This window comes from Onychomys torridus, chromosome 22 (genome assembly GCF_903995425.1).
Source record: "Onychomys torridus chromosome 22, mOncTor1.1, whole genome shotgun sequence".
NCBI lineage: Eukaryota > Metazoa > Chordata > Mammalia > Rodentia > Cricetidae > Onychomys > Onychomys torridus.
In genome coordinates, this window is record NC_050464.1 from 17,006,980 (window position 1) to 17,032,510 (window position 25,531).

Below are 25,531 nucleotides of genomic sequence, written 5' to 3' on the forward strand. Positions count from 1 at the left end.
CAGCAGTCTCCACAGGAGGCAGTGTTTGTGTCAAGAAGAAAAGCCTGTGGACGCATCTCATTGCTTTTTGTCATTGAACTTGGTGTAGAAATGCAGGGACTGCGCAGTGGAGGAGCTGGGAGGTAAAAGGTGGCACATGTGTGAATGCGCCCTTGAGGAACTGTGGCAAAGGGAGGGGCTCAGTGGGTGAAGTGTCTTGCCACGTGAGCATGAGGACCCCAGTTCGAGCCCCAGCACCCACATAAATGCCAGGTGTGTAGGGCCATGCGCTTATAATCCTAGTGTTGGAAGGCAGAGACAGGTCTGAGGCCTCGTTGGTCAGACAGCCTAGCTGAATCAGCTCCAGGCCAGTGAGAGACCCTGCCTCAAAAGTAAGCCGAGAACAAGTGAGGAAGACAGTCGGCTCCTAGCCTCCAGGAGGGCACAGGCACACATACGCATGAACATGAACATATACCACACACACATGTGCATGTTAGAAGTTACACTGTTTTGTTCCATTTTTGTCTTAGGACAAGGTCTTTCTTACTTTGTGATTTTCTGTGGTGATAATCTGCACAGAGCCTTCAGGGGAATCCTAACCCATGTTCTTCTTCTTTTTCCTCCAATGGCTGTTTCCTGACCTCCTCTCCACCCAGGATTTGCGCAAGCAGGTAGCACCACTGCTCAAGAGCTTCCAAGGGGAGGTAAGTAAGCCTCTGTGTTCACCATATACTCAAGCTAGTTACTTTTCTTATTCCTGTGACCAAATGCCAGACAAGAGCCACTTGAGGAAGGAACATTGGCTGTGGCTCACAGTCTGAGGGTGGGGTGGGATGGCGGCGGTAGCACAGGCACTTGCTTACAGCCTCCTCCAGGAAGTAGAGAGATGAAAGCTGATGTGGATTTATGCAGGTGAGAAGCTGTGGAAGCGGATTGACTGTAACTGAGTCTTGAAACTCCAGGGCACAGTCTCCTACTTCCTGAACATCCTCCACTTCCCTGATGTCTCAAGGGACGCCTCCCTCTCCCCCACAGACAGGCTGTTAAAGTGAAAGGAGATCAGAAATACCTTTAGAAGAAGCCAATGATAACTGTTGTCTTTGATTGAAAAGTTTGAAATTTTATAATCATAACGATTACATATAATTATTATGGCAAAGTCATCAAATTTAACTCATGTTGAAATTAGATTGATTGATTGCTGTACTTAATTTTCTGTTTCACAAGCCCAGACAATTAATTGGGAGCGGGAGTTAACCTCGGCGTTCAATCCAACCTGAAGCATGTCTACTCCAACAGTAATTTAAACAATCCTTCACAGCCAGGCCTGGTGGCGCACTCTTATAATCCACCCAGCACTCAGGAGTCTGAGACGGGAGGATTTTGTTCTAGATGTCAGCTACATAGTGCGTTCCAGTTCATGCTATATGGCAAGACCTTGTCTAAATACAAACAAACATTCACACCTGGAACATACAGAGGTCAGATCCCCTGGAACTGGAGTGATACATGATTGTGAGCCACCATGTGGGTGCTGGGAACGGAACTCTAGTCCTCTGCAAGAGCAACAAATGCTCTTAACTAACCTGAGCCTTCTCTACAGCCCTTTAATCTTTTTAATCTGCTGAAGCTGTGATATATTTCTCCACTTTCATTCCTTCCTTACATTGTCTTAATCTTCTTTTAGTAGTAAAATGGTTTATCGGCTGTGTGAGTTTTTTAAAGAACCGACCTTGAATATGTTTCTTTGGGTGCTTTTCTGTTCATTTCTGTTTAGTTCTTTTATCTATTTTGAATTATAGTTAATTGTGTTTATTATCCCTACGTGAACTAGACTGTTGTACTTTTTGAAAGCTGCTGAGCTGCTGCTTAGCTCACAACCCCACACTTTCATTTGTCTCCTAATAAGACCTTGAACTTTCACCTGAGATTCCCACCCTAGTGCTGCCTGAGCCAGTGGCTCCCTGGCCTTGCACCCTGCAGGCCACACCTTTCTCAGAGAGGACAAGAGAGGAGAGAAAATTCTAGAAATGGCCTTTTCTCTAGCAGGGAGTACATTGCCTCAGCCAAGGGATGACAATCCTCATAGAGCACCAAGGATGCTGCCACCAAAGTCCCATTGGGGGAACCAGTAAGCTTCCTGGGCTTACATGCAAAGTATAGGCGAGAAGCCTGGGTGACTCCAGAGCAGCCACAGCACCACAGAGTCTCATATGGAAAGCAACGTCCCTGTTGCTACCTAAGTGGAGTCCCAACTTCCACAATGTGTCTACCTCATGCCTCCCAAAATCACAAGGCCGTGTGCCATTGGAGCAGAATTGTACGCAAACACCTGGGAAATGTAAGAGGAAGTGGCTGAGGGTGTAGTGGCTCCCCAAACTCCTTCTGTGATGGAATGCCAGTTTCTAGACTCAATTTTGAGGGTCACTTACAAGTCGTTTTGGCAGTGATGCTAGGAGCAAAGTGCTATATGACACAGTACACACAGTTCCCCCAGGAGAGAGAGTTCTGTCAGCCATTCATGGGATAGACAGAAAACTCCATTAGAAAATAGAAAACGAGCAATTCCTAACTTATCTTCAGAGGCTACTATAACCTCGATGTTAGAGTCAGACAAGAACAGGACAAGAAGGAAAATATAAGTCATTCTTATTTAGTTATAAATAGATGATTCAGGAGCCCCAAGAAAGGTAACTGGAAGCCACTAGGCTTGGCATATCCCTAAAATACTGTTTTATTTAACAGAGGAAGATTGTATTAATCTTACTTTATAACATGGCCAGATGAATGGAGAGTTGCCATTTCACTAATTATAAGAAGAGATTTTGATAAATTTCTATTCATGAGGGCTGGTTAAGAGCAGCTCTTGCAAAGGGCCTGGGTTTGGTACCCAGCGCCCACATGGCAACTGGTAACCACATGTACTCCAGGTCCAGGGGATCCAGAATTCTCTTCTCCCTTCACAGGCACCAGGCATACATGTGTTATACAGACATATTCTCAGGTGCACACATACATGAATAAAGGAAATAACTTTAATTTTTTTTACAAAAATGATTAAACAAAAACTACTAGAAAGCTACAAAAAGAAAGAACCTTTTTAACCTTGCAAAAAGCTGCCTGTGTACTTCAACAGCAGTCACCAGACCTACCCGTGTTAAAACCAATTTCTTTATGACCAGGAACTAGGAACAGACTTCAGAGGTAGAGTATTGACTAGAACCCCCAGCAAGGGGCAGATAGATGGGCAGGGTTATGGCTCAGTGGTAGAGCTCTTTCATGGGATGCATAATGCCCTGGATTTGATCCTCAGCACCAATAAGACAAATAGTAAATGAGTGAAGTGAAACTTAACTCTGAAGGCAGATTCAGAAATTTGAAGCCAATCAACAGAAGGATGACAAACGTAAGTGGTTGCATAGTTGGAGTCCATGGCCAGAAGAATCCTGCACATACTGTTAGAGCCCCACCACCCTGGACTCACAAGAGGCAGCGTGGGGCTTCGTTTATAAGCGTTTGGTGCGACTCTGTCTGCCTTTGTATGTTTGCAGTATTTGTTTCACAACAAAATAACCCTGTTTCTGATTACGTAACAAAAACTGCATGGCTTTTGTTTGCTTAGTTTGTTTGTGACAAGGTCTCATGTAGCCCAGGTTAGCCTTATTCACCACGTAACCAAGGAAGATCGGTTTTAGTTTGCCAGGGAAACTCAGGTGCTCAGGGAAAGCTATGGACTTAGACATGCTGACAAGGAAGGCAAATGTTCATCACGTTCAGAGTGTCCGCCACTGAAATTCCATGTGGGATCAGGCAGGGAAAAAGAAGGAACCCCTTTCCCTGCCCATTGCAAGGTTCATGGGTAACCAAAAGACAGATGAGTAAGAGAAGGGTTACCCACTCAGTGAAAGCCTCCCTTCAGAAGTAAAGACCAGTGCTGACACAGGAGGGTGCCGAGTTCAAGGCCAGCCCATGGAGCAGGGTGAATGGAGGGCCAGCCTCCCCTACATAGTAAGAGATGGTTTCAAAAAACATATATGCAATGTTTTCATATATTTATATATTATATGTGTACTATATTAGAAATGTGTGTTGTTTTATACAGGATCACATGTGGCTCATGTTAACTGGCTATATAGCCTGTAATCCTAGCACTTGGGTGATAGAAACAGGAGGATCAGAAGTTCAAAGCCATCCTTGCGTACATAGCAAATTTAGGTCCAGACTGGGCTCATGGAACCCTGTCATAAAAACTAATTTTTTTAAGGATTAGACATCAGAGGTAACTACAAGTATCTTTAATGGGCCCTGTAGAGAGAGAGCTCCACGCACTTTGAGGACAGGACAGACTGACAAACTCTAGGCATAAGACACAGGGACACCTTCTGCTGTGTGGCTGTCTGCCCTGGCCCTGTACCAGGGACCTCTTGCTTATCCAGCCCAGCTACCCGCAAGCCCTGGGCCCTTCTGAAGTAGTGGAAGGGGCCACTGTGGTTAAGGTGGCAGTGGGCATTTTAATGTCTTAGAGCAAAACCCCAAGGCCTCGGCCGCACGGGGTCCTCCTGGAGGTTGGCTGGGTGATGGCTCAATTAGAGACTCTGGGCTGCTGAGGCAAGTAGACCAGCTCTGTAATTGAAAGCACATTTTCCCTCCGAAGCTGCAGCTGGTTTAGCTCTGCTCATGCAGAAAAGGATATAACCTTGCATAACATAGGAAATGAACGGTTGAGAGAGAAGCCAAATTCAATTTTAGTCAGATATGTTGAGGCCGAGCCCATGATCTATGGGAGCCGGGGCCTGAGCAGCTCGCATGTGGAAAGGCGCGCACTCAGCACTCTATTAATCACGGCCGCCCGCCTGGCGCTGCCGCCCCTGTGTACAGGGGGCCACTGCGCCCGCGCTCCTCCTCAGCGCTGGAGAGCAGCCAAGCACTCCAGAAGTTAACCTCTTAAAGACCCGGAGCTGCTTTCTGTTGAATAAATGTAATTTTGTGGTCAGAAATAAATGCTTGTGATGTAGCAGGGAGCTTTGAAAACAACAGCGAGCCAAAGCTATTACAAATTGCTCCGTGTTGGGGAAGTCAACAGCACACATCAAAATTCCGCATGTAAGGCAAATTGATTTCGGCCCAGAGCTCTGCAGCTATTCAATAAAAGTCCTATTAAACCATTGTGTGTAATGAACAATCCAGAGCAAATCTAATATTTTCAGAGGGTAATTATTTTTAACGTCCTCTCGGTAGCCTTCACTAGATTTCTTGGATGTTTACAGTGGGTACCCAAGTGGGGTGTGCTCTACCCAGCTGTCATTTGGCCTCTGATCTGGGAAACCCCTGTGCATCCGGCTCCCAGCTGCCTAGCAGGCACCTGGCAGTCTCCTTGTGCCTAGAGTTAAGTGAGGGCCAGCCTGCTCCTCCAGGAGGGTGTTCCGAGGCTCTGGTGTCTCCCAGAGCCAGGCACATAGAAGATGCCTGAGAAGTTTTGTTGAATCAACCTGAACTGGTGGAAAGAGACAGAAGGGAGCTTGGAAAGCGTGGATGAGGGTAGTGCGATATTGGTAGTGTTCTCTTAGAACCTCGGGCAACAGAGGCCAGTGGCCTAAGGCAAGAAAGTCAGCACCCAGGGGACTCAACGGCAGAGCTGGTACCATGGGACATCATGTCTGTTCTACTTGGGTTTCTTGATCCTGTGGGAATCAGACTCTTTATTACCTGGTGACTCGTGACAGCTAAGCAAGACTCACTCCACCCACTCCTGTTCAGTTCCTGGTGGATTTGTAACCCTGCCTCACCAAGTCACAACTCCTACTGTCAGTCTTCCGTGCAGACTGTGAGTTCTTTCTTTCCTTGATCCAGTGACATCTCTGTGCAAGCCGTACCTCAACTAGACCTTGATATGCAATGGCAAAAAGAATCATGCAGATACTGTTTTCATAGGGTTTAATGGCAGTGTGATCTGTGGCCCATGTTACATAGTGCTTGGTGCTTAGTAGACCCTCACTAAATAAAGGATGCAAAGAAGAGGGATGGATGGTTGTGGTTGGGTGAAGATAGATGGGTGGGTCAGTTAGATGGATTGGTGATTGAGGTGAAGGGATGTTGGTTGGAATGGATAGATGGAGTTATATAAGTGAAAATGAATGTGTAGATGAATGGGATGGATGGATGGTTGTTGGTAAAAGTAGATGAAGGGCATGGATGGATGGATATGGAATAGAATAGATGGACTAATGAATAGATAGATGGATATTGGTGAGTAGGATGCATGGATGGATAACTGAATGAATGGGTAGGTGGGTTGGAAGAGTTTCTGGAAAAAGTGGTTGGATATCTGGATTGATGAATGGATGAAAGGGGTGGATAGATGGATGATAAAGCAGATGGAGGTTGCTGGATGGATGAGGATGGGGGAATGATTTGTTAGGTTAATGGGAATTGATGGATGGATAATTAAGTGGTTGGATGGATTAGATGGGTTTATAGAGAAGGTACATGAAATGGAATAGACAGATGAATAATTGAATGGACTGGGATTGGCAAGGGTACATGGATCAAACAGAAAAAGTGGTGTTCTAGTTTATTTTCTATTATTGTGATAACCATGACCAAAGGAACGTGGGTAGGAAAGGATTTGGTCTTACAGCTTGCAAGTCTATCATAAAGGGAGGCCAAGACAGGAACTCAAAGGAAGGAAGCTGAAGGCAGGAACCACAAAGAGTGCTGCTTACTGTCTTTCTCTCTGTGGCCTTTTCAGCCTGAATTATAGAACCAGGGCCACCTGTCCAGTGATGGCATCACCCACAGTGGGTTGTGCCCTTTCACATTAATCATCAATCAATAATATGCCCCACAGTCTTGTCTGTAGGCCAATCTTATAGAGATATTTTCTCAATTGAGGTTCCTTCTTTATAGATGATTCTAGCTTTTGTCAAGTTGACAAATTTCTAACCAGCACAAGAATGATAGAATGATAGATAGATGGATGGATGGATGGATGGATGGATGGATGGATGGATGGATGGATGGATGGATGGATAGACAGACAGACAGACAGACAGACGGATGGGACAGATAGAAAGATGGACATCTACATGGATGGAAGTAACAGCTCTGCTATATAAATTAAAAAACATCCCCTGTCAGTAAAAAGACTTTATTTTCTGTCAGCTTCTGTATAAACCAAACTCATGGATATCAGGATAAGAGTATTAGGCCTAAAGTTAGAAAGTTAAGGCCTGGCCTGGTGCCCCTGACTTTGACCTTGGCCAAATCAACTGACCTCTCAATGCTTCTCTCACCTCAAATGATGAGCAGGAGAGCACAATGGAATAGATTGGTTGAGAATTAGAAACAGTGTTTATAAACCTGGCATGGTGGCAGCCTATGATCCCAGCATCAAGAGGATCAGAAGTCCAAGGATATCCTCAGCTACCTAGAAAGTTCCAGGATGGCCTGGGCTATAACAAACCAAGTTCAAGGGGATAAGAGGACAGGGAAAGATTAGGAAAAAAGGAAACGTATTTGAGTATAAGACTAAACTAGGGGTTGGGGATTTAGCTCAGTGGTAGAGTGCTTGCCTAGCAAGCGCAAGGCCCTGGGTTCAATCCTCAGCTCCACAAAAAAAGAAAGAAAGAAAAGAAAAAAAGACTAAACTAATACTATTTCCCCTATAAACCTAAAATTTCTTGAGCTTAATTCAAATTTAATTAATTAATTAGAATTAATATTAGTCACATAGATTTCCTCAAACATGGTCAAATGTCAATGACTAGCATGCCCGATTCTCTACAGATCTTCCTTTAGAAAAGCTGTGTCTGCATGATCATTAGGTTCCCTAGTGTTCTGTTTACTCAATGCAACGATTCCAAGAATGAGACTGACACCAAGGGTCACATGGCCAAAGGTCCCAGAGTGAACTTGAGCAGAGATCACTTAGAAACATGATAAGCGGCTGGAGGTATGGCTCAGTGGTAGAGCACCTGCCTAGCATCCCCCAGTGAGGGGCTGGGGTGTGGCTCAGTGGTAGAGCATCTGCCTAGAATCCCCCAGTGAGGGGCTGGGGTGTGACTCAGTGGTAGAGCACCTGCCTAGCATCCCCCAGTGAGGGGCTGGGGTGTGGCTCAATGGTAGAGCACCTGCCTAGAATCCCCCAGTGAGGGGCTGAGGTGTGGCTCAGTGGTAGAACCTCAGGACTAGCATGTGTGAAGTCATGAGTTCAGTCCCTATCACTTTCAAAACTAAACCAGGTTTTCTGCCATTGGATGATCTCATTGTTCTTGTCAAACTAAGTAGCTCATCGTGATTTAAGTATTTCTTGCTGGCTCTGCTCACCCTTCATTGATCTATATGGTTTTCCTTATACCAGTGCCATAGTCTAGGTTAAAGTGGTTTGTGATAATTGCCAACTGGGAAGTATGAGTCTTCCAAGTTTTTCCAGCTTCAAGATTTTTTTTTTTTGTGTGTGTGTGGGGGGGGTGTCTGGTGAGGCCCTTACATTTCCACACAGATTTCAGGATCCGTCTGTCATTCTCAGCAGTGAAGCCAGCTGGGGTTTTGGAGTGCAGTGTGTTGACTCTGTGTATCAGTTTTGTGGCTATTAACCATTGTCGCAGTGTTAACTCTTCAATTCAGCAAAGACCTCCATTTGATTTAGTGTCTTTCTATGATGTTTTATAGTTTTCAGAGTAAATGGTATACTTTTTAAAACACTCTTTGACAATTTCATATATGTTTGTAATGTATTCTTCCTCCTCCTCCTCCTTTCTTCCTTCTTCCTCCTCAACATCATCTCACCGTGTAGCCACGCCTGGTCTGGAACTCAATGTACAGCTCACAGAGGTTCGCTTGCCACTGCCTCCTAGTGCTGGGATTAAAGGGTGTTGCGCTATGCCCAGCTTTGCAATGTCTCTTGATCATGTCTTTCCCAAATCTGCCCCCTCCCACTCTTCCTCAGACTCTCAATACTTCCCTTTCCCTCTGTAATGTCCTCTCTTTTGGTTGTTAATACCCACTGAATCCAGTAAGTGCCATCTGAGTGTGTATGGGGCCTGCCAGCCAGTAGAGCATGGGCAACCTACCATTAGCCCTGCCCCCAAAGAACAATTGCCCCCTTCCCGAAAAGCCATCAGCTGCACTAGTGCTCAGCTGGAGTGTTGACTGGCTTGATGTTGTGTGGTGACCATACCTGCTGTGAGCTCATAAGTAGTACCCGAAGACAGTGCCTCCAGCGCTCCTCCCCATCCTCTTGCTCTTACATTCTTTCTGACTCCTCTTCCCAGAGTTCCCTGAGCCTTAGAGGGGTTCCTATGATTGTCTGACTTAGGGCTAAGCACTCAGCAGTCAGTACTCTCAGCACTTTAACCAGTTATGAACCTCTGCATTGATTGACTGCTGCCTACTGCAGAAAGAAGCTTTTCTGACCAGTCCAGAGCTGCACTCGTCTGTGGGTATAAATATAAATATTTAAAAGGCAATTTGACAAGATAACAGTGGTAGGTAACCCATTAGGGTCTGTGACCTTCCAAGCCATGAGCTTTTGAACAGGTTTACAGTGCCAGGCATGAATTCCTTCCCGTGGAATGGGCCTCAAATCCAACTGGAGAGATGCCATGTCATTACTACACCAGTCGGCACATCTTGTATAGCATATTAGTATTGTAGCTTGCAGGGTGTATGAGTGGGGAAGTCCATTGATGACTTTTCTCCTCCAGCATCCTGCATAACATCTGTTGGTACTTTGATAGCCATCAGCAGGGAGGAAGCACTATGTCTTGCAACTAAAATTGGCGTGTCTTCATCAATAGGGTCATGTTGTCTACTTATGATAGACAACTAAGAGCAGTGGTATAGATAGATAGATAGATAGATAGATAGATAGATAGATAGATATAGATATAGATATAGATATAGATATAGCCTGTGTTGTTGGATGTGTTTGTGGGGGGGGGTCTCCCCTGACCAACAACTCACAGGGAGCTCTCCCATGTCTAGCATTAGCATTGTCTCTCCAGCCCCAGCAATTGTTGGGGCTTTTTGTTTTCTTTTTGGTTTTTGATACAGGGTCTCTCTATGCAGCCCTGGCTGTCCAGGTACTTGTTTTGTAGACCATGCTGGCCTTGAACTCAAGAGTTTCGCTTGCCTCTGCTTCCCGAGTGCTGGGATTAAAGTTGTGTGCTACCACTGCCCGGTTGGAATTGTTTTTCTTTCTTTTTTTTTTTTTTTTTTTTTAATTTTTATTTTCCGGAGCTGAGGACCGAACCCAGGGCCTTGTGCTCAAGCACTCTACCACTGAGCTAAGTCCCCAAACCCGGAATTGTTTTTCTTAATGTTGTTTTCAGATGCTTACTGTTAGTGTTATCAAGAGAAGTGACTTTGGTCTGTGCATGGTGCTGCACATCTGTAATCCTAGCCTCACTCGGGGGTAAAGGAAAGAGGACTGTGAGTTTGAGAGCAGCTTAAGCTGAATAGTGAGATCTTACCTCTCATCTCAAAATGCCAGAAAAGGAGAGAAAAGGAAGATAGAGCTGATTTTTGTATATTGTTCTTACATTGTGAACCTTGCTGAAGGTTGTTTTATTTGTTTGTTTGAGATAAGGTCTCTTATGTTCTACAGGCCTCCAACTCACCATATAGCCAAAGATGGCCATGGACCTCTGATTCTCTTGCCTCCACCTCCCCAGTGCTAAGATTACAGGCTTGTACCACCGTGACCAGTTGATAAGGTGCTCGGAATAGAACCCAGGGATTTATGCATGCTGGAGCAGCGTTCTACCAACTGTTTCACTCCCTCGGCCAGCTATTCCTTCTCTGGGAATACTTTTCTGTATCCATTCCATGGTTTTTCTAAAGTAAAGTCTTCTCTAGGTGGGGATTGTGAACCTCTTTACCCTGTTTGCGTGGAGGGAATGAAGAAATGAACGACTAGTGAGGCAAGGCCGTTGGCCCTCCCACCTCTGCACCCAGTCTGCTCACAGCAAGCAGTCTGCTGCCCTGGGTGTTTGAGCAGTCCTCTGCAGCTCACCTTGTAGTTCTAGTGGAGCTTTATGGAGACTGCAGGCAGCTGATCCTCCAGCCTCCCAGCTCTTCAGCTGCAGCCTACAATGGAATGTCAGTGGTGACATACCGGCCTGCAGACGGCACGGAGAGGATTAATTACCAGTTCGGTTGCCTGCACTGTTCTTCCTCTGGTGCCGCACCTCCGCTGTGGCCTCTCTTACCATTTCATTCTTCATGGCAATATCTTCGTTCAGATTTTTGCTAAAACATGCTTTCCTCACCCAAAAATAGACAGGCGACTTGGGCTAGCAAGATGGCTCAGACCATAGTAGCACTTGCCAGCAAGCCTAATGACCTGAATTTTTCCCAGAGCCCACATGATGGAGGGAGGGAGCCGACTCCTGCACAATAGTCTCTAGCCTCCACATTCAAAAAACAAAGTTTTTTGTTGTTATTGGGTTTTGTTTTGTTTTGTTTTGTTTTGGAGAAAGAAAGAGAGCCTTTTTCTCTGTAGCTCACCTTGCAGTTCTGGTTGAGCTTTATGGAGACTGCAGGCAGCTGATCCATGTAGACAAGGATGGTCTTGAACTCCTGTTCTTTCTGCCTCTACCTCCCAGGTGCTAGGACAACAAGGGTTGTGCCACCATGCCCAGGACCATGGAGAAAGTTGTTCCTCTACTGATACGAAACATTGTTGTTCTAGGCCTTTCATATACATTATCTATATATAATTCTTGGCACTTCAGCTGTACTGTCAACTTTGGAATAAAAGGATCTTAGCTGCCTAAGTTAATCCAGTATCATAAGGAATTAACAGCTCACTTGCTCTGGAAACATGATATTATTTTCCTTTTGAACTAGCATAACACAGTGTTAAATACAAACAGTCTTCAATACAGACTCAGAACTGTCAATCAAGTACAGTAAAACAAACTAGGCCTGTAGCCTAGTGGGTAGAGCACTTGCCTAGTGTGCACAGAGCCCAGGGTTCCATCACCAGCACTGCATTAACTGGGTGTGGAGGTGTACACTGTGATCTCAGCACTCCTATAACGGAGGCAGGAGGATCAAAAAACAGATATCAGATGGGCGGTGGTGGTGCACACCTTTAATCCCAGCACTCCAGAGGCAGAGGCAGGTGGATTTCTGTGAGTTCAAGGACAGCCTGATCTACAAATAGAGTTCCAGGACAGCCAGGGCCATATAGAGAAACCCTGTGTCGAAAAAGCAAAACAAAAAATCCAGTATCACATTTGGCTACATGTCAAACTCAAGGCCATTCTTGACTACATTCGGCCCTGACTCAAAATAAGAAGACAAAAGGAAGAAATGTATAGTGGAAGCCTCAGGTCATGTTGCTGGAGGTGGGTTGGAGGTCTCATTTGCAGAAAGATGCGTAGATGTGTGTGGTGGGAAATTGTGTTTTCAGTAGTTGTGGACAGGCAAGGCTATCATTATACCATGTCCCCAAAACACAAGTGCTTATGCCATAGACAGCCCTTTTCATATTAACCAGCTTCTGAATGACTTGAAGACAAACTCCAAACCATCAGCTTCTCTCTGCAGGTGAAAGAGTTGTTCACTGAGTGTGGGTTTCCATTCTCAGAAAGAATATGGGAGCTGCAACAAGGATTGTCCTTTTGGGGGTCTCCTGGAGCAGGGGAGTCTGGTCTATAGCCCTGGCTCTGTGGACAGTCCAATCCCCTATGCTGGTGGGAGTGACCTCAATTTATAGGTGGATGTGAGCCCAGCCCCAGGGATCAGTAGAACATTCCAATGAGGCGCCTTCTAGGCTGAGTGGAAATTGCTTGGTACTCCCAGGAACAGGGAGTGACTGGGTGTGGCTGGAGGGGGCGTGGCAGGAGACGAGCCCCAAACAGAACAGGACGCTTGCGGAGCAGGACAGTTTTTACGGGTGACCAGGGCCTGTGTGACCTCATGGTCTAACCTAGTCCTGTCATCACAGTGGTGCCTCTGTCTTTCCTCTTGTTCATTTTGCTATTATGGGGTGGGAACAGTAGATAGAATTGCCACCTCAGGCCTGTCTGTACACAAAGGAGCCATAAGGTATAACCTGGGAACCTGATTCCACACTCTGCCTTTAGACCTCACCAAAGAGCTGCCATGTCTGTGTGCCACCGCCTGGGCACATAGTGACAGACAGATAAGGATGGGCTGGGATTGGGTTTCTTTCTGCCTCCCTTTTGAATTATGAAGAGTCCCTTCATAGACACCTGCAGGCTTGCTCTTATAGGAACAAAGTCACCATCACTCAGTCCTCGTCCATGTTGGGCACTGTTAGGTCACTTGACTATGTTAAATCACTTGCTCGCCCCCCTGGCAGGTGGCCTTTGCCACCTCTAGCTGCTGGCAGGTCTGGTCAGACAGTCAGCCCCAAAGTCCTAGCCCTTCCTCCCAACCCTGCTCTTCCCTGGAACTCTGCCAGCCAGAGGGAAGTCTGGACTGAAACTAGAGGAAGTGGGCCTGGGCGTAGATACTCTGCCCTGCCTGGCGATGCCTGAGAAGGCTCAGGCAAAAACCTGGAAACCGAAAGGGCTGCAGCTTGCAGCCCTGGCTGTGAGCAGTGGACAACAACAACCACCTAGGAAAGATGAGCTAGGGACTAGCGCACAGTTCAGGACAGCAGCCCTGGGGCGGAGGCAGAGGAAGGGGACCCCTGGAGGCTGCGAGAAGTCTCAGAATGTCCTGATTATTCCAGACTATTTGGGGAGGCTTACCAGGGAACTACTGGTAGCCTCAGCTAGAAACTCAGCCTCTCTTAAACCTCATGGACTGGGGGTGTGGCTCGGTTGGTAGAGCATTTACCACGCATACATGAAATCATGGGTTCAACCCCCAGCACCGAATAAACTGGACATGGAAGCACATACCTGTGGAGGCAGGAGGGTCAGGAGTTCAAGGTAATCCCCAGCTATGTAGTGAATTCAAGAGTAGCCCGAACTACATGAAACCTGGAAGGAAAGACAGAAGGGAAAAAAACCTTCATTTCTACTTACTTCATGGCTGGCTTAAACCTATTGCCTACCCTGGTTGTCTTGCCTGGGCTTGAACTTGCTGCGTTTGTGGAAGAGTCAAAGGAAGGAGCACTTAGAACCACAGATGCCGCATTTGTTTCCTGACACTGCCAGAGTGGCTATGCCCAGAGATGATTGCCTCGCTGACCTGAGATGGAAGGACAGGAGAAGGTCTGAACAGGGCTGCTTCCTTTTGGAGAAGACGGTAGTGGCCAACGATATTCCTTGGTCTGTAGAAGCATCACCCGGCCCCTAGCCGCCTGTCAGTGCTAGTCTCCCTGCATACGTCTGCTAAGAAAAAACTGTTTGGGTGTTGCACAAAGAAACAGATGAACACGAGGAAAGTAACTCGACAAGGCTATTTCTTTTTATAAAAAGTGGGGGTCATGACCAAAACCAGGCTGCAGACACATGGGACAGGAAGTTTGCCTAGTTTTTATTCTAAAGCAAGTGGTGATTCCATATCATCTCATTAGTGAGAGCATGTCTGTGCCCCGGCCTTTTTACTGTGTGTGTGTGTGTGTGTGTGTGTGTGTGTGTGTGTGTGTGTGTGTGTTTGCTCGAGGCTGTATTTATGTGTGCTGGGTATATGTGCATTATGGAGGCCAGAGGATGATCCTGAGAGTTGTTTCTCAGGCCCCATCTCCTCTTTCCTTTTGAGATCCTCACTTGGTCTCTTGCTGACTCCGTACTCACCAAGCAGACTATGCTGGCTGGCCAGTGAGCTCCAGGGATCCTCCTGTCTCCACTTCCCCAGCACTGGGATGACAAGCGTGCCACACTGTGCTCTGCTTATTCACATTGAGTTCTAGGAATCAAACTCAAGACCTAGCCATCTCCCCAGCCCCCAAGTTACCCTCTTTATGAGTCCTGTTATAAAGGTTCAGGTGCACAGAAGTGACTTCAGTTAACTTTATCACCTCAGAACCTGAAGTCTGTGTAAGGCCATGCGCATGGCTGTGAGGGGTTAGGAGTCATTTTTTGTTTTGTTTTTGTTTGTTGGTTGGTTTGGGGAAGTCTTTTTTTCCAAGACAGGGTTTTTCTGTTTAACAGCCCTGTGTCCTAGAATTTACTCTGTAAAGCAGGCTGGCCTTGAACTCACAGAGATCTGCCTGTCTCTGCCTCCCAAGAACTGGGATTAAAGGTGTGAGTCACCATGCCCAGCAGGGGTGAGAGCTCATAGGTGGTTCTAGAGATACAACTCCTCCCTCTTAGGCACATAAACAACTTCCACAGGGAACTGGAGGGACTCTTCCTGCATCCTAAGCTTGCTCTGCTGCAGGGGAAGCCACTTTAGTAACCCTTAGTAAGAGTACCTGGGAAAAACAGGTGTCTCCCTGACCTGTACTGAGATGGTTCTGGAGCAAGTGTGGGAATCTAGGCACAAGACAGCTAGGTGCCTAAGAAGTCCATCCTAGAGGCAAGCCAAACATGGTATTGGATACCTTTCTCAGCACTTGGGGGTAGAGGCAGGGGTATCTGGAGTTCAATTTCATTTACTGCTACATAGTAAGTTCAAGGCCAGCATGGACTACAGGAGACCATGGAGAGATGGGGAAAGGGGATTTTGCCTTGTGGATTATTTTGGGACACTGCCCCCTCAAATTACAGTTTTATTTTATGAAGGGAGAATAGAGTCTGAATTTAACAAGTGACTTGAGATGGTGACTTTGGAGGGTGGCTTGTTAGAAGCTGCTGTTGTCTACAGCGTCGCTGCCTGTCCTGTGTTAGACCTCCTGAGACCGGGGAGGCTGTGTCCCCCACTCTTCAGCGATTCACCCTCCTTTCTCAGATTACTCTCAGCCCTTAACAGACTGTTGCCTGGCCCAGTCGAGAGGCCCTATAATTAAGACCCATCTTCTGCCTCTCTAATAACACAGGAGAGAGAGTGAGCCTGAGTAAGGCCAGCAGGAAACTGTAATTCCAGGTCCTCTTCCTGAGCTGGTACGAATTTAGTGCATGTGAAGTCTTGCTGCTCAGGAGCAAGAGCTGTCTGTTGGCTTGGCGGTTGTGTGGTGGGAGGTAGATGGCGTAACATGGTGCTCTGACTATGTGGAGCTCCTGGATAAGTGTCCAGTCTACCCGGGGTTTCCTGCTTCACCTTCCTATGAAATGTAGACATTGGCTGAGAGAGATGAGCTCATCTGGGTCAGTTCATAGGACACCACAGACATAGAGCCTCCCCCAGTGCCTGCTGGAAACCCCAGCAGAGCCCTTACTGTACCTTATTTTGGGCCTCACACTGACTCAGTATGCTCCAATTTTCCCCATTGGTCACTTCTCGATGCCTTTCCCATTGTCCTCTGGAATGACGCCAGAGAGATTCAAATGGTCTTCCAGTCCCAGCCTCTTCCAGTGTTGTATACCAGGTAGATGTTATCCTCCTCCATGTACAGGGATGGCCTCTTGGATTCTGACCCTACTTGCCATCCAGTGTCATTGCTCATGAGTCCCATGTGTGTATGTCTGTGCTCTCTCCCTAAGACCCTTGCTGACTGCCCTCATGTCCATGACTTGCTATAGCCTTATCCATGGCATCTTAACTTTTATTCCACAACTAGAACATAAGCAGTATGTGAGGTAAGAGCATTAGGAGTTCTAGGCTACCTCAGGCTGTCTAGTAAGAGCCTCTCAGAAAGAAAAGAGCAAATGAACTCTCAGCACATTTTGAATTCTCTCCTGTCTCCTTTCCTTTCAGATTGATGCACTGAGTAAAAGAAGCAAAGAAGCAGAGGCAGCCTTCTTGACTGTATACAAGAGATTAATTGATGTTCCAGGTAAGTGAGGAGGAGACTGTGTTTGCTTAGTTGTGACTGTCACTGTTTTGAGTTATTCTAAAGTGAATGGGTCACTCAAGCAGCTTCCCTGGAAACCCAAGGGGTTTGGAGAATGTGAATTCTATAGATCCCAGACTTTGAGTAAGCAGGAAAATGCAGTGTATGTACAATCCCAGGCTCACTAGCTGATTCTTTTGTAAGCACAGAAGCCCATGCCTGTGGCCATGCCACAGGATTTCTGTATAAGGGGAGTATAGAATGGTGGTCAGTGCTCAGCAGTGGTCTCCCAAGTGCAGATGCCCCTGCAGGACCTTAGCAGTGGTGCTGACCACCCCTGGTGTGCTTCACGCCCATCCCTCACAGAGGCTCAAGGGTTCCTGGGAAATGTCTTTTCCTGAAGGGTTAAAGCTGACAGCCCCGTACACTGCGATGAAGTAATTGAGTAGCATCTTCTTTTAAAGGTATGCATTCAAGGTTAAGTGTTCCTCAAGGAGATGGCATCCCAGTCCCTTAGGGCAGTGTGGTAGGGTCTCATTCCTCAGCTTCCATGTGATTGAGAATGGGTCAGGACAGATGGACATGATCACATGGATCCTGGCTCAGTCCTGGAGGGGAAGTCCCATCTTCCTCTGCTGACAAGAAACCAGAGTACCCACACACACTGCAGTCACATTTGCCCTGTTTGATAACTGTGCAGACATCACCCGTACTAGACATGCCTTGACAGGCAAAGCAGAGACTTCCCTTCTGTACCTGCACGAGTGTTCACATTCCTTCTGAGAAGGGCCTGGTCTATAGCACTGTGTCCACTGACAGCCACCCAGTCAATGCCACCAGAGGCTTGGCTCTTCTCTCTTGGAGCTAAACCAAACAAGGAATTCTCTGAACAGAATTCCAAACAAGGAATTCTCTGATCCAGTCTCCCTCCATGGGATTTGCTGCAAGGTCTCAATTGCATTGCTTTTCCTTTTGGATCTCAATTTTTCTCTTCTGTAAAATGGATAGGATGTAGGAATGACATAGTAGTGGAGAATACTTTCCCATGTTCCATTTTTTATTGCCTTAGTTGTTTATCTGAGTTCTGAATTCTGACCTTATGATTTTCTGTAAGAGTTTGTATGTTATTATGGGTTTTCTGAAGACTCTGCCTAAGACCCACAAGGAAGCTTCTATATTATAAATGGATTATTTGGTATTCAGGGTACACTGCATGTCCTGGTTTGCTCCTCTATTGATGTAATTAAACAGTGACCAAATCAATTTGGGGCAGGAAAGAATTTATTTGACCTTCATGTCCTGATCACGGTGCATCATTGAGAGGAGTTAGGACAGGGACTTAGAAACAGGAACTAGAGCAGAGACCATGGAGGAAAATCTCCATGGCTTGCTCAGCCTGCCTTCTTGTACAACCCAGACCACCTGCTCAGAGGTGGCACCACTCAGTGGGCTGGGCCCTCCCACATCAGTCACTAATCAAGAAATACCCCATGCAATTGCCCACGGGGCAATTCTTCTCCCCATCATTGCTCTAAGTTGTGTCCTGTTGACAAAAACTGACCAGCACACTGTTCCTCACACGCTAGAAGCTTGATGGACACCTCCTGCATTTTCTTTTCCTCCTTTTATTTTACTTTTCAGTGTTGGGGGTTGGACCCAGAACCTTGTACCTGTTGTCAACTTGGTTCTCTGATGTGTAAGCTATCTTAGAATGTTTTCTCTGAACCATGTGATGTCCACACTGACTCCCAGGATGCAGAATTTATAGGAGAAGTACAGCCATTTCCATACCATTCATTCTCCAAGTGTTCTCTCGGTCCCTCCTGCTCAGGAGGGTTCTGCTCCTGCCATCACTGCAGGATTCCACAGGGGAGGGAGTTCCAGATGAGAGCCGGGGCCTGTCAAGCTGGGAATTCTTATTCTGTGTTCACCAAAGACCTTCTTTCATTTTGACCTCAGCTCCTGTTTTCAAACTAAAACTTATATTCTGTGCGGAATTGCATTTGTACAGGATTTTCCCCAGTGAAGTTTCCCAGCTCAGGAATCACTTGGCAGGCTGTTAGATTCTTTATCTGAAGTGATTTTCTGCCTCAGTTTCCCAAAGAACACAAACAGATTGGTTTTCTCATTAAAGTTATGTTTTTATATATAAAGACCTTATATATTTTTATAGTTTCCATAATTATCATATTGGGCTGGAGAATTTTGTTTAATTTTACACTTATTTGTTTGTGTACGTGCACATGCATGTGTGTCCATCAGGAAACAACTTGTAAGAGTCCATTCTTCCCTTTCCACCATGCAGGTCCCACAAGCACCTCTACTCACTGAGCCGTCTAAATGGGCATGTTTGGTTTTTGAGGCAGGGTTTTACTGTATATCTAAGGGTGGCTTCCAATTCACACATAGCACAAGTTGATCTCTAACTCACCACAATCCTCCTGTCTCAGTCTCCCAGTTGTTAGAGCTAGAGGTGTGTGCCACAACACCAAGCTTGACTATTAGCAGTTCTCAACCTGTGGGTCCCGACCCCTTTGGGGGTCGCAGATCAGATCTCCTGCATATCAGATATTTACGTTATGATTCACAACAGTAATAAAATCACAGTTATGAAGTAGCAATGAAATAATTTTATGGTTAGAAGTCACCACAACATGAGGAACTGTATTAAAGAGTCACAGCATTAGGACGATTGAGATCCACAGAGCTAGAGAATTAAAGCTCACAGTTCACACTGAAGATGGACTAAATTAGATTTTGGAGTTAAGAATGTAGCTTAATTGATAAGTGCCTTTCTAGCATGCATGAAGCCCTGGGTTTGATCTGTAGCTACATAAATCCAGGATCTGTGGTAAAAGCCTATAATCCCGCACTCAATGGGCAGAGGCAGGAACATCAGGAATTTAAAGTCATTCTTGGCTACACATCAAGTTCAAGGCCAGCATGGTCTACTGGAGAGTCTGTCTCAAAAAAAAAAAAAATTGTTTTCTATATCAGAGTCAACCAAACACACCTACATTCCAGGTAGATCATTCCCCTCCGCATGCTAGACATGCTGTGGACTGACAGATCTGACAAGTTACCTAGGAAGCTGGGCCAGGGCGCTCCACCTGGGTCATGCAGTCTGGCGATTGCTTAGATGAGGTAATCCTGTGGCTGAGGCTTCCAGGAAAGGCATGGTCAATAGCGCCTCATTGATTGACAACCGCCCAGCCAGGCAGGGGTCCAGGAGCCTTCATTGTCTGTGGGCTTTAGGCTGCAGTCCAGTAGCATACAGAAGAACTTGTGGACATACTGAGTTCTTCTTGAGAGAGACAGGAACTCACGTTAACAGGAAGCTTGGGGAAACCGACAGGTATGTCAGCTACGTGCCCTGTGGCTCAGTACCAGGAGCTCAGGCAGGGCAGGGCTGCCAGCCCCAGGAAGAGCTGGGTGCTGAGGTGGCGCTAGCCACCACGCCGCCTGGAGCTGTACTTCTCTGTCTCTTCCTGCCCCTTGTTTGAGGGGTCTGCTTACAGCCAAGGTTTATTCTCTCGCTCTGTGCCCACCAACAGGCACCCAGAAAGTATGAACCAGGCAGTTAACAAAACCCTCCAGGGACCCTGAATGGCTTTCAGCAGCCACCAAAGTGACGGCTTCATCTCGGTCCAGCTCTCATTCCCAAGTGAAAGCCTGCATGGCCAGCTCTCTCCTGAACTGTCCACTGGGATGGCTAATGGCCATCGTCCTCTCCTGGCCCCCTGCTTCTTTGGGGTGGTACTTTCTCTCATCATCTGCTCACCCAAGGACCATGTGGTCACCTGGCCCTTCATTTACCAGTAGGCTATGTCTCTATCCCAGCTCCTGCCACCCTTCTTCACATTGCAGGTGCCCAAAGCACAGCTCAGTGCTCCTCTCTAGACCTGCAGATTAATTTATATGAGGAGCCTGCATGCTCAAATGTTCTTCCTTGTCCTGACACATCTTGCTCTGACCTCAGTCTGGGTCTATGTAGTCCAGGGAGACTTAGAATTCACCACCTTCCTACCTCAGCCTCCCAGATGCTAAGATTGCAAGCATATATTGCCATACTCAGCCTCCTGTGCCCCACCCCACCCCCCTCTTTTGAGGGGCTACCCTCAAACTTTGATATGTAGCTGAGTATAACTTTGAACTTCTGATCGTCCTGCCTCCCCAGCCCTAGTGCTGGGATTACAGGTGTGCACCACCATGTCTGGTTCGTTCAGTGGTGGGATTGATCCCAGAGGCTCAAGCATGTTAGGTAAGCAGTCTACCAACTGAGCCACAGCCCAGCCATCTCTCTGCTGTTCCAGCTATGGCGTACACTGATAACAATGTGTTAGTCAACAGGGAACACATAGACAGTAACGGTGGTGTTAGAAGACTGTCACCCAGGGATTTCCTCCCTGCCTTAGCTTCTGTAACATTTCTTCAGAAATGACAAAATCCAGTAACACGTTTCTCAGAATTTGTCCTCATAGATGCATGACTGTACTTGGTAACTGGGTTCTTTGGGAGGGACATTCAAACAATGTGGCCCTTCTTTCTAATCATTTCCCAGGCGTCTACCCCAGTGTCTGATATGTAGTAGAAATTTGGTAAATATTTGCCCAGTGATGTACAAATGGATGTGTCAAATCATTTCTTCCAAGTGCTGTCTGAAGGCTTATGGGTGGTGCTCTACTCCCAGCACTAGGGGTGTGGGGGCAGGAGGCTCAGAGTCTGAGTTATCCTCATGTCTGAGGTGGCTTCACTGTAGGGCAATATGAATGACATGAAACCGTGTAGGGAAAATGAAACACAGTATGTTCTCAGTTTCCCTGCTCTGAAGCTTTCATAGTCGGTGTATACCTTGCCCCTGTGATTGGCACCTCCCATGGGAACGAGCCCCCGGAGTCTCTAAAGTATCCAACAGCATCCACTGCTCCAGAACGGATTGTCTTGCCACTACCATGGAGTGCTTTAATGGCTCTCTGAATTTCCATTCAGCTTTTATGTCAGTCTATAAAGATTTTCATGGCTGCAAAGACCTTGACACAGACCTTCCATTCGGGGTCCAGCACATGTGCTGGGCAGGGTTCTCATCCTGTGGCTTTGATGCCTGGCACCTGCATTTGGTTGAACAGCTGTCCTGCCTGCATCCCAGCTGGGACCTCCCTATACCCTACCTACTCACCTGCCCCTATCCCCAGCTCCTATCCCCAGCTCCAGGGATCAGACGCCTCGTGCTGGCGTCCACGGCCATACACACACAAATACAGAATAATTCTAAAGAGACCCTGTCTTAGTTAGGGTTCTACTGCTGCAACAAAGCACCGTGACCAAGAGCAAGTTGGGGAGGAGAGGGTTAATTTGGTTTTAACTTTCACATTGCTGTTACCACCAAAAGGAGCCTGGACAGGAACTCAAGCAGGAGAGGAACATGGAGCAGGAGCTGATGCAGAGGCCCTGGAGAGGTGCTGCTTACTGGCTTGTTTCCCATGGCTTGCTCAGCCTGCTTTCTCGTAGAACCGTGGTGGATGGCACCACCCACCATGGGCTGCGCCCTCCCCCATCAGTCACTAATTAAGAAATGCCCTACAGCTGTATGTTATGGAGATGGTTTCTCAATTGGGGTTCCTTCCTCCCTGATGATGCTAGCTTGTGTCAAATTAGCATAAAACCAGCCAGCACAGACCCTGTCTCCAAAAAAACAAAACAATCAACTATCAACAAAAATCTCAGCATGTTAAAGATACTGACTAGACCTTTATTGCAAAATAACCGTAAGCCATTATTGGTCATTATCTCAGCAGTTACAGTAATATGGCCCAATATTTCCTGAGTAACAGATTTTTTTTTGTTTTTCTTTTAAGATCTACTGCCTCTGCCTCCCCAGTGTTGGATTAAAAACGTGAGCCACCGGGTCCAGCTGAGGCTGATTTACTTGAGTTGAGTTTCACTCTGGAACTCATGGTCGCCCTCCAGCCTCAGCCTCTCCAGTGCTGGGGTTACAGGTGTGTGCTGCCGGCAGTGCCTGCCAGAGTCAGAGCCTTAGGCTTCCCCCAAGAAGGCATTTCACTCAGAGTCACATCTGAGGCCCCAGTTTAGCTTTTCAGTTCTTCATTCACTATTTTATAGTTTTTTAGTATGTGTGTGCTTGTGTGCACATACAATATCACATGTATGGAAATTAGAACCTTTAGAAGTTGATTTTCTCTTTCCACTACGTGTGCCCTGGGGATCAAACTCAGATCATCAGGCTTGTCAGCAAATACACTTACCTGCTGAACTGTCATGCTTGTCCCCATTCATTTATTTTCTGAACAGGGTTAATGTAGCCCAGGATAGCCTAGCACTTGGTGTGCAGCCAGCATTGGCCTTACATTTCTGATACTCCAGCCTTAGCTAATGCTAAGGTTCTGAGCATGCCTCACCATACCTGGATAAATTTTTTAAAATTCAGTACACTTCTCATTGAGATTTATATCCGTTCTCTAACAATTCACCTCATGAGGACAAGCGTCATAACCACTTGCCAGCATTGTGACCTGATAGGATCCCCCCGTGGGACTTCCCTCTGCTTCCGCCTTCCTCTTCTTGAGGCTGTCGTCCCTCTGTATTTGGGCTCATGTCTGTGGGCAAGGGCAGAGTTTCAGGATGGTCTCTTGATGCCAACAACTCCCCAGTGCACAAAGCACAGTCTAAGATGTCACTCAAGCTCTGCCAGCACCCCCTAGCATTCCATCACATAGAAGCCTGGACTGAGAGCCCCAAAGACTCACGGGTGATACTTCCTTCCCTTCCTTCCACTCCCCAAAATCGCACACACACTTTGATCAGTAGAGGAAATATTTCATGATTGCAGTTTGAGTTGAACAGCTTGTCTCTCTAACTGACGATAGAAGAAATAAAGTCTCTGCTTTTAAAGGGTGGCCCTCTCCTGTAGCTGGAATAGTATGGAATGACCTCCTTTTGAAGGCTCTGCATAGCAGGAATTTTCCCGATGGCATGCATAATCTGCCAGTCATTAACCTTGAGTGGGTGACTTGCTTCAGATTTTCATTCTGCAATAATGTATTTATTTGCATGGTTGGGAGGGGCAACATACATAAATCAGCAGAACAATCACTTGCCGTCTAACTTTCTCAGCAGTTGTGCTGGCTGGTTTTATGTCAACTCGGCACAAGCTGGAGTCATCAGTGGAGGGAGTCTCCGTTGAGAAGATGCCTCCTTTAAACTGGTCTGTAGGCAAGCCTGTGGAGCATTCTCTTAGTGATTGATGGGGGCAGGCCCCGGCCATTGTGGGTGGGGCTACCCCTGGGATGGTGGTCCTGGGTTCTCTAAGAATGCAGGCTGAGAAAATATGGAGAGCAAGTCAGTAATTCTTCCATGACCTCTGCATCAGCTCCCGTCCAGCTCCAAGTTTCTACTCTGTTTGAGTTCCTGTTCTGACTTCCTTCAGTGATTACAGTGACATGGACGTATAAGCCCTTTCCTCCCCGAGTTGCTTTGGGCATGGTATTTCACCACAGCAATAGAAACCCTGACTAATAAGACAGTTGCCCTTCCCAGCATCACAGAGAAGAGCAGTTACCTGCCTACTTGTAAAGTACTCATAAAGCTAAAACATGATTGGATGTCTGTTCTAGAAAGTTCTTGATGCAGTAGTTTTGGGAAGGTGCATGTGCACAAGTATGTGTTGAGATAAAGTCTGAAAGAATAAGGCTGTCCTCACTCCCTACATAGCCCCAACTGTCCTGAAACCCCGAATCCTGCCCAAGCCTCTCAAGTACTAGGTTTACAGACCTGTGTCACCGCACCTGATTATCAGTTTTGTGATGGTGGCACACCCCTTTAATCCCGGCGCTTAAGGGGCAGAGGCAAGTGGATCTATCCCTGAGAGTTCAAGGCTAGCCTGGTCTACAAAGTGAGCTGCAGGACAGCCAGGGCTACACAGAGAAACCTTGTCTCGAAAAAATCCTTAGACTTGTACTGAAGAGATGGCTTAGGTGGTAAAGCGCTAGCCGCTTATGCAGGAGGACCTGAAACTGGGTCTCCAGCATCCACTCACAAATCCAGGTGTGGTGGTGTGGGTGTGTGAGGCCTTCACTTTCTGAACAGCCAGCCAAGTGGGTTCAGTGAGACCTCAGGCACGTGCACATGCGCGCACGCACACACACACACACACACACACACACACACACACACACACGCACCCCCACATATGAACACTGCACTCTTATACCACATAGGCACCACATCGGTGAAGCTACTGCCGCTGGTTTGTTGCTGCTGCTACAGAACTCGGCCTTAGCCACAAAGCTCCTTGGGAAAATCTCTTTGCAAGCTGCCTGTCTTCTCCTGGCTTCCAGGATTCCCATGCAAGCATCATATTTTACTCCTGACTCAGTAGCAGTGTACTGCCTACCAATGAGGCCCTTTCAACTCAAAGACAGTGCCTGGGAGCATTCGCCACCTCACGAAACAGTCCAGCCCACGGCGTAAGAGCTGCCTCAGCTTCCTTGACTGCCTTCCGAAACTGGCCTGCAGTTCTGGAGTTTTGGAAAGCACATGTGTGGTGGCTACTTTTCTCGTTGCCTTGACAAATGCTACTTAAGGCAGAGAGGGTTTGTCTTGGCTCACAGTTTTGGGAGATACATCCAAAGGAGAGACATGGCGGCAGGTCACATGGCATCCACAGTCAGGAAGCAGGCAGATGGATGCTGGGGATCAGTACAGTCCCATGGCATCCACAGTCAGGAAGCAGGC

General features: G+C 46.9%; 1 protein-coding gene across 8 annotated transcripts in view; it reads left to right on the forward strand.

The window, feature by feature from the left end:
* Cux1 (cut like homeobox 1) overlaps positions 1–25,531 on the forward strand; it is a 331,979-nt gene that overhangs the window by 160,534 nt on the left and 145,914 nt on the right. For all 8 annotated transcript variants that reach the window (XM_036172586.1, XM_036172588.1, XM_036172587.1 and 5 more), the window contains exons 3-4: positions 639–686; positions 16,705–16,783. In XM_036172586.1, coding sequence (XP_036028479.1) covers positions 639–686; positions 16,705–16,783 — 127 coding nt within the window. The remainder of the gene's footprint in view (positions 1–638; positions 687–16,704; positions 16,784–25,531) is intronic.